Genomic DNA, 9,322 nt, shown 5'->3' on the forward strand with positions numbered 1-9,322 from the left:
GGTCTGGTGGGCGCTGCCCCTTCCCCCTCTCTGGGGCGGCTGACCCTCTTCACAGCCTGCATCACCGGGACCCCAAAGCCCTCTCCTGCCTGGCTCCTTTCCACATCCTCATGCGGGTCTGCGGGTGGCTGGGGCCTGGGGGAGCGTCCTGGGGACCACCCCTGCCATCTGCTGCAGCCTGGCCCTCTGCTCAGACACCCTGATCGGGGACACCAGAGTCCTAGCCGGCTCTGCGCGGGGCTCACAAGACGCCCCTCTGCCTCTCACACTCAGGCTCAAAAACCAAAAGCTCACGGTCACATTCAGAAGTCCATCAGTGTACTCAAACATTGGGGCATTACGTAGGGAATGATTTCAAAATAACTCGGAAGCACAGAGATTCGCCCCGCATCCACGCGGCCATGATTATCATTTACCAACCACGAGGAGACTCGCTGGGTGGCTACGTCCCGTCCTGCCGGCTCCACCCGAAGCATGATATTGGTGGGAGGGGATGCTTCTCTGGCACTTTCAGATAAACACACATGCATGAGGTCATCAGGACCGGGGCCTAAGCGGCTCTCCGTGGGGGGACAGGCGGGGCAGAAGCCAGGCTGCGCAGACCGAGGCCAGGTTCCGGAGAGAGTGGGCGCTGGGGGCAGCGGGGTCACCCCCGGGGGGGACTCGGGGCTGGGCCCCCCGAGGACGCCCCCGACCCCAACAGGGCCGTTTGGCAGCTGGCGGCTGCCCTCCTGACAGAGACTCAGCACAGCCCCGCGGGGACGGATGGGTGCAGCTCAGGGACCTAAGGATGCGGGTGGCTTGGGGGAATTCCCTCCGCGGGCTCCCTGTGGGGCAGCCTCTCTCTGGAACACCTCCAACCCTGCCCAGGGCCTTAAAGGCACAGAGTCTGGCATCTCACATCTAAGGGTCAAAGGTGCAGGACTTAAGACCCTGGGGGAGGAAACACAGTGGTCTGTGTCTGTGTTGTCATGCCTTGAGGATTAACCCCCGGCCCCGCTGTGCCTTCTACACAGTTGGCCGTGACAAAAGTACTTCTGCTCAGAATTCAGTGGCAAAAGGTCATCACATGAGCCCTCCTAAGTAAAGAGGACTGGCAGTGCTGTGTCCCCATTTGTGCGGGGAGGAGAGGAAGACAAGATGGGGACGAGCACCTGACGTCTCTCCAAGTCCACACTGCCTAGTAGAGGCTCAACAGAAGCAGCGCTTACCATTTGTGATGACAAAATCCCCTTCTTTTCCGGCAGGAGTGTCTGAACACGTCACATTGGCCTTGAAATTCTCCTCCTTTTCCAAGTGCCCACCTGCTATGTGGCAGGTGCTTCAAATCCAGGATCACACGTAACGTTCACGTTGCTCTACGGCGCTCAGCAGGGAGGGCTGCCTCTTTAGCCCCCGGCGCCGTCTGCACCTCCCACTGCAGTGACCTCACAATCTCATTAGGCCCAGAAGTTGCTCCTTCCTTTCGATGCCAGGTCACGGCCCGAACCTGTGGGTCTCTGATGCCGCCACATTTCTGAACCTGCCTGAACCCGGGGACACTGGCGGGCATTGCTTCTTTAGTGGCTAGGACTTATTTCTAGTATTATTCTGATCCCAGACTCTGTCCCTCTTTCCTCTGGAAATTCTTTTCTTTTCATGACATCTCAGAGAATTTGCAGCTCCATAGGAAACGGAATAGAAAACCAGCCAAAATTGCTGCTCTGTGTGTTTTACTCCTGGAGGATGTATTATTCAATTTGGATGTGTGTGTGTGTCTGCCGGCGGGGAGGGAGGGGTGGTGTTTTCCCCAGCTGGGCGCAGCTCATGCAAAGCTCCCAGGATTCCAGTCACACAGCGAGTTCTTTCCACTTTGGCAGCCTCTCTTCGTTCAAACCACCTATTTTCATCCGTTTCATCCCAGTGAAATCTAGACCTGGCTCACAGGTGGCCAAAGTAAACTCCAGGTGACTAAAATAGTCGTTTCAATATAGTTGGTAACTGGCTCTCCCAGGGCAGGGAGAGCAGGGCCAGCCCAGGGAATACTGAGCAGTACTTCAAAGCACAAGATCCTTATTTCTCTGGAAATCCTTGCAGATGGTGGGGATAAAACACCTGCCGCTTCAGTGTGGTCCACCGCAATGCGACAAGAGCCGGCACCCCTTCCTTCCTGCCCCAGGACGGGATTCCTCTCGCCTTTATCCATGATCCAGAAGGACACCTCACAGCAATGTCGCATTTCAGACTTTTCCCCCAAACCCAAGACACACCGTCTGCAGGTCTGGCTGTTGCCACCACCCAGCTCCATCACCATCACCTCCCACAGATGGAAGCCCCGCTTCCCAAAGGCCCAAACTGCCCTGGCTCCGGGCACTTACCCTCCAGGGCTCGCTCCTGGAGCCCCACCGCCTCGTCCCATGTTGACTTGTTCTGTGGGACTTGGGGGACGTCTCACCACCTTCCTCATGTGACTGCGGCTCCTAGACCATCCCCCTAGGTGTGGGTGTGTCCTGCTTTTCCTAGCATTCCCGCTACTAACACAGGCCCTTCCGGAGAGCAGAGGCTCCCTGGAGGTGTGCGGAATAAACAAGCCAGTGGGCAGGGGGCTTATTGACGCAGATTAATCTTCTCCTACTTTCTTAAAATACCCATGCAAATCCAACTGAACAGAGATAGTTAGTGTTATAGAATGACAGACATGACAGGGAAGAAGCAAGAACTGGAACTACGATTACTTTTATTTTTCTAATTCTTCCCCCATCTATATTACTGCTAAGTACTTCCACATTTCCAAAAGAGTTCTAATTCTTATTTCCTGTTATCTTGTACACGGTCACAAAATGAACTGGGATATTTCCCAACCTCTCTTACAGAACAGCAAAACTCTTGTTCTTGAACTGGATTAGTACAAATACATGTGGGATCAATGTCATGCACAAAGTGAGACACTGAAGCTTGTTTAGTCTTCTATTAAAAGAACCAACATTTGACAAATTCCTAAAGAAAACAGAGATGAAATTCCATGTCATCATACACAACAGGAACCCAAAGATGCTGCACACCGGGTTCCCCCGACAGGCCCGGGCCCTCACTACTTAGAAGGCTAACCGCTCCCTCTTCAAACTCCGAGCGAAGGATCAGCCTCCCTTCCTGCCCCACGGGAGAAGCTGCTGGACGTGGGCCTGGAAGGAGCCTGGCTTCTGCTCTGGTTCAGGCCCCCTCTTCCTCATCGCTCACACCCTCTGCACACAGGGATGGGAAGGACCTGAGATCCCATCCACTGACCCTGAGTAGATGCTCCAGGACCTGCCACTTGCTGGTCTCCGCGTAGGCCCGGGGACCCCACAGGAACTCGTAGCGGGTGGGGTCGCTGTGGGGCACCTGCCGGTACTCCAGGTAGCCCTCCTGCACCCACACTTTGGTGAGCAGCTCCCTGGGCTCCCCGTAGATGCAGTGCTCCCTCCCAGCACACACCCCCATCACGCTAAGTGCTTCCCAGACCTCCTCCTCAAGGGCGCGGTCACCGTACAGGGCGATCTGGCACAGAATCAGCACCAGGAGGCCGGCCTTGGGCATGCTCTGCCCGTCGCTCAGCACTGCATCACAGGTGAGGCCCAGGGTGGGGACCAGGACGTAGGTGCGCTCGCGGGGGTCCACCTCCTTCACGTCCACGCCAAACACCAGCTGCATGCACTTGGAGGCTCGGCTGAAGACCACGGGGAAGTGGTCCCGATGGTCACGGAGGACCATGTTCAGCATCTCCGCCTTGCAGATCGGCTCCTTGGCACGATACTTGAGGAGCAGGAACGCCACCAGGTCAGCCATCAGCACAGTAAGTGCCTCCTGGGGCAAGGACTCGGCATAGGAGGAGAAGGAGGGGGCGACGGGGGAGGAGGAGGACGAGGGGGATGCGGCCTCCTCCCCCGCAGCCCCGAACAGCTGCGCCTCCACCGGGCCCTGGGCCTGGACTGGGGCCTGAAGGTCTGCCTCAGGCTGGCGCAGCTCGCTCATCTCGACCAGGGGCCTGATGACTGGGGTCGGGCCGCCGACGGGAGTGTGGGCAGGGGTGACAGATACGGACCACGGACCTGGGGGAGAGAGGGGGTGTGAGCGGCCTCGGCGGAGAAACGCACCCTGGGCAGCTCTGACGAAGGCCACTTACAGGGCTCGCCTGGAGGGGTGCCCTCGGGCCTCACAGGGGCGCTCCTCCTGGGCGGCCTGTCCCCTGCCAACCTGAAGAAGGAAGCGAGGTGGCTCCTCAGGGTGCAGCCAGCGCAGCCCCAGGTACCGACCGGGGCTGAGAAGGGTGTGGGGAGGTGCGGTGACTTGGGCCTTGTGGGGTCCCCTCTGTTCTGGGAGGGGGAGCCCCTGGGTGCACACTCAGGGCACGCACCTCACCTTGACTCCTGGCGCTGCCTGGGCCTCCTCTGCTCTGTGGCCTGAGGACACGTGCCTCAGACCTGGGCCTTCGCCTCCCGGTTCCTGGAGCCCCTATAAGGGGAATGGAGGGCGCACCTCGGGTGTAGATTGTGGCACAGCTCTGGGCCCCTCGGTGCTGGTAGGAGGGGTGGGCCGGACTCTGTGAGATCCCCCCAGTTCTGAGTTTGGGGGTGGGTGGTCCCCTCGGGGCTCGCTCGTAGTGCTCACCGTTCCCCTTAAGGGCCTGGACCCTCCCCTTTGCGGGCCTGAGGGGAAACTCACAACAGGACCCCGAGTCTGAACAGAAGGCAGTGAGGGGGCCCCACATGTGGCCGCACCTGCCCAGGGCCTCCCGAGGGTCCGAGGATGGGGACATGCTGGGTCCTCACCTCCTCCTCACATCCTGCCTGGCCTCCCAGCACTGACCACAGGGGCAGGTTTCTGTTCAGGCCCCTGTACCAGGGCTGGGGGTCTGCTCAGTCCTCCCTCGGGGTCCTGGGAGTCCACCCTCTGCAGACCTGAAGCCTCACCCCTCACACCAAACACCTGACCTCCCGAGGACCCTGAGCCAGAAGTCAGGAAACATCTCCTCTGCTGACCGTGCTCTGGCGCCTCCAAGACCCCGCGGAAGGGCAAAGGATCCCTCCCTGTGTGGGGGTCTAACGTCCTCGATCCCTCCTTCCTCGGGTGCAGGCTGGACTCTGGGCGGGACCTGGGACTGTCGCGTCTGCCAGTGTGACTCCCTGTTCAGTATACCAGGTCTCCAGTCTCTCAGAGACCCGGACGTCAGGAAGTCAGGACAGGCCTACTGTGCTCATCCCGCCCCAGGGCCTCCCAGGGCCACCTGCAAGGGCGGGGATCTGGTGGGTGCCTTTTGTCCTCCCTCAGGGTCCCCTCAGTCCTGCCTAAGGGCCCTAACCTTAGTCCACCAGGGACCTGACATTTTACCCTCTGCGCTCAAGAGGCCCCGCCCCTTATCCCAGGTCCCCAGCTTCTCTGAGACCCGGATGTCAGGAAGTGCTGCACGTGCTCATCCCACCCTATGGCCTCCAACGGCCAAGTCTGTTCTGGGGTCCAGGTTCCTCTCAGTCCTCCCTCAGGGCCCTCAACTTGACTCCTCGCAGGACCTGGGATTCTCTCCCGTGCCCACCAGACACCCCGCCCCTTACACCCCCTCCCCCAGCCTCTCTGAGTCCCCGCCCCTTACACCCCCTCCCCAGCGTCTCTGAGACCCGGATGTCAGGAAGTGCTGCACGTGCTCATCTCACCCTATGGCCTCCAACGGCCAAGTCTGTTCTGGGGTCCAGGTTCCCCACAGTCCTCCCTCAGTGCTCTCACATTGACTGCACGCACGAGCTGGGATTCTGGCCATAGCACACCTGAGACCAGCCGCTTATACCTGTTCCTAAGCCTCTCTGAGACCTGGATACGTAAGTCAGGACTTGCTGCCAAGTGCTCATCCCGCCTCAGGGCCTCCCAGGGCTGAAGGCAGGGAAGGGTATAAGGGTCAGGGTCTCAGGCTGCGGAGCGGGTATAAGGGGCGGGGTCTCAAAGAGGCTAGGCCCGGGTATAAGGGGCGGGATGTCTGGTGGACACAGGAGAGAATCCCAGGTCCTGCGAGGAGTCAAGGTGAGGGCCCTGAGGGAGGACTGAGGGGAACATGGACCCCAGAACAGAGTTGCCCCTTGGAGGCCATAGGGCGGGATGACCACGTGCAGCACTTCCTGACATCCGGGTCTCAGAGACGCTGGGGAGGGGGTGTAAGGAGCGGGGACTCAGAGAGGCTGGGGAGGGGGTGTAAGGGGCGGGGTTTCAGAGAGGCTGGGGAGGGGGCATAAGGGGTGGGGTCTCAGGCGGGCACAGGAGAGAATCCCAGGTCCTGCGAGGAGTCAAGGTGAGAGCACTGAGGGAGGACTGAGGGGAACATGGACCCCAGAACAGAGTTGCCCCTTGGAGGCCATAGGGCGGGATGAGCACGTGCAGCACTTCCTGACATCCGGGTCTCAGAGACTCTGGAGAGGGGGAGTAAGGGGCGGGGTCTCAGAGAGGTTGGGGAGAGGGCATAGGGGGTGGGGTCTCAGGCGGGCACAGGAGAGCATCCCAGGTCCTGCGAGGAGTCAAGGTGAGGGCCCTGAGGGAGGACTGAGGGGAACATGGACCCCAGAACAGAGTGGGCCCTGGGAGGCCACAGGGCGGGATGAGCACTGGCAGCACTTCCTGACATCCGGGTCTCAGAGATGCTGGGGAGGGGGTGTAAGGGGCGGGGACTCAGAGAGGCTGGGGAGGGGGTGTAAGGGGCGGGGTGTCTGGTGGGCACAGGAGAGAATCCCAGGTCCTGCGTGGAGTCAAGTTGAGGGCCCTGAGGGAGGACTGAGAGGAACCTGGACCCCAGAACAGACTTGGCCGTTGGAGGCCATAGGGTGGGATGAGCACGTGCAGCACTTCCTGACATCCGGGTCTCAGAGAAGCTGGGGACCTGGGATAAGGGGCGGGGCCTCTTGAGCGCAGAGGGTAAAATGTCAGGTCCCTGGTGGACTAAGGTTAGGGCCCTTAGGCAGGACTGAGGGGACCCTGAGGGAGGACAAAAGGCACCCACCAGATCCCCGCCCTTGCAGGTGGCCCTGGGAGGCCCTGGGGCGGGATGAGCACAGTAGGCCTGTCCTGACTTCCTGACGTCCGGGTCTCTGAGAGACTGGAGACCTGGTATACTGAGCAGGGAGTCACACTGGCAGACGCGACAGTCCCAGGTCCCGCCCAGAGTCCAGCCTGCACCCGAGGAAGGAGGGATCGAGGACGTTAGACCCCCACACAGGGAGGGATCCTTTGCCCTTCCGCGGGGTCTTGGAGGCGCCAGAGCACGGTCAGCAGAGGAGATGTTTCCTGACTTCTGGCTCAGGGTCCTCGGGAGGTCAGGTGTTTGGTGTGAGGGGTGAGGCTTCAGGTCTGCAGAGGGTGGACTCCCAGGACCCCGAGGGAGGACTGAGCAGACCCCCAGCCCTGGTACAGGGGCCTGAACAGAAACCTGCCCCTGTGGTCAGTGCTGGGAGGCCAGGCAGGATGTGAGGAGGAGGTGAGGACCCAGCATGTCCCCATCCTCGGACCCTCGGGAGGCCCTGGGCAGGTGCGGCCACATGTGGGGCCCCCTCACTGCCTTCTTTTCAGACTCGGGGTCCTGTTGTGAGTTTCCCCTCAGGCCCGCAAAGGGGAGGGTCCAGGCCCTTAAGGGGAACGGTGAGCACTACGAGCGAGCCCCGAGGGGACCACCCACCCCCAAACTCAGAACTGGGGGGATCTCACAGAGTCCGGCCCACCCCTCCTGCCAGCACCGAGAGGCCCAGAGCTGTGCCACAATCTACACCCGAGGTGCCCCCTCCATTCTCCTTATAGGGGCTCCAGGAACCGGGAGGCGAAGGCCCAGGTCTGAGGCACGTGTCCTCAGGCCACAGAGCAGAGGAGGCCCAGGCAGCGCCAGGAGTCAAGGTGAGGTGCGTGCCCTGAGTGTGCACCCAGGGGCTCCCCCTCCCAGAACAGAGGGGACCCCACAAGGCCCAAGTCACCGCACCTCCCCACACCCCTCTCAGCCCTGGTCGGTACCTGGGGCTGCGCTGGCTGCACCCTGAGGAGCCACCTCGCTTCCTTCTTCAGGTTGGCAGGGGACAGGCCGCCCAGGAGGAGCGCCCCTGTGAGGCCCGAGGGCACCCCTCCAGGCGAGCCCTGTAAGTGGCCTTCGTCAGAGCTGCCCAGGGTGCGTTTCTCCGCCGAGGCCGCTCACACCCCCTCTCTCCCCCAGGTCCGTGGTCCGTATCTGTCACCCCTGCCCAGACTCCCGTTGGCGGCCCGACCCCAGTCATCAGGCCCCTGGTCGAGATGAGCGAGCTGCGCCAGCCTGAGGCAGACCTTCAGGCCCCAGTCCAGGCCCAGGGCCCGGTGGAGGCGCAGCTGTTCGGGGCTGCGGGGGAGGAGGCCGCATCCCCCTCGTCCTCCTCCTCCCCCGTCGCCCCCTCCTTCTCCGCCTGTGCCGAGTCCTTGCCCCAGGACGCACTTACTGTGCTGAAGTCTGACCTGGTGGCGTTCCTGCTCCTCAAGTATCGCACCAAGGAGCCGATCTGCAAGGCGGAGATGCTGAACATGGTTCTCCGTGACCATCGGGACCACTTCCCCGTGGTCTTCAGCCGAGCCTCCAAGTGCATGCAGCTGGTGTTTGGCGTGGACGTGAAGGAGGTGCACCCCCACGAGCGCACCTACGTCCTGGTCCCCACCCTGGGCCTCACCTGTGATGCAGTGCTGAGCGACGGGCAGAGCATGCCCAAGGCCGGCCTCCTGGTGATGCTCCTGGGCCTGATCGCCCTGTCCGGTGACCGCGCCCCTGAGGAGGAGGTCTGGGGATTGCTTGGCAACAAGGGGCTGTGTGCTGGCAGGCAGCACTGCATCCATGGTGAGGTCAGGGAGCTGCTCACCAGAGTGTGGGTGCAGGAGGGCTACCTGGAGTTCCGTCAGGTGCCCCACAGCGACCCTGCCCGCTACGAGTTCCTGTGGGGTCCCCGGGCCCACGCGGAGACCAGCAAGTGGCAGGTCCTGGAGTATCTGCTCAGGGTCAGTGGATGGGATCCCAGGTCCCTCCCATCCCTGTGTGCAGAGGGTGTGAGCAATGAGGAAGAGGGGGCCTGAGCCAGAGCAGAAGCCAGGCTCCTTCCAGGCCCACGTCCAGCAGCTTCTCCAGTGGGACAGGAAGGGAGGCTGATCCTTCGCTCGGAGTTTGAAGAGGGAGCGGTTAGCTTTCTAAGTAGTGAGGGCCCAGGCAGTCGGGGGAACCCGGTGTGCAGCATCTTTGGGTTCCTGTTGTGTATGTTGATATGGAATTTCATCTCTGTTTTCTTTAGGAATTTGTTAAATATTGTTCATTTTAAAAGAAGTCTTAATAAGC

At 61.1% G+C, this 9,322-nt stretch overlaps 2 protein-coding genes across 2 annotated transcripts; one reads left to right on the forward strand and one right to left on the reverse strand.

The window, feature by feature from the left end:
• Positions 1 to 3,189: 3,189 nt before the first annotated feature.
• Positions 3,190 to 4,015, reverse strand: LOC118888389 (melanoma-associated antigen 10-like). The gene has a single exon (XM_036839341.1). It carries the CDS (start codon positions 3,988 to 3,990, stop codon positions 3,190 to 3,192), a length of 801 nt encoding a protein of 266 aa, XP_036695236.1. The 5' UTR covers positions 3,991 to 4,015.
• Positions 4,016 to 8,265: 4,250 nt separating this feature from the next.
• On the forward strand, positions 8,266 to 9,066 carry LOC118888390 (melanoma-associated antigen 10-like). The gene has a single exon (XM_036839342.1). The coding sequence runs from the start codon at positions 8,266 to 8,268 to the stop codon at positions 9,064 to 9,066; it is 801 nt and encodes a 266-aa protein (XP_036695237.1).
• Positions 9,067 to 9,322: the final 256 nt, after the last annotated feature.

Source organism: Balaenoptera musculus, chromosome X, assembly GCF_009873245.2.
Source record: "Balaenoptera musculus isolate JJ_BM4_2016_0621 chromosome X, mBalMus1.pri.v3, whole genome shotgun sequence".
Lineage (NCBI taxonomy): Eukaryota > Metazoa > Chordata > Mammalia > Artiodactyla > Balaenopteridae > Balaenoptera > Balaenoptera musculus.

Bases quoted from the DNA above. Each gene is read 5' to 3' on its own strand.
- LOC118888389 (XM_036839341.1), bottom strand. From the start codon at position 3,990: ATGAGCGAGCTGCGCCAGCCTGAGGCAGACCTTCAGGCCCCAGTCCAG.
- LOC118888390 (XM_036839342.1), top strand. From the start codon at position 8,266: ATGAGCGAGCTGCGCCAGCCTGAGGCAGACCTTCAGGCCCCAGTCCAG.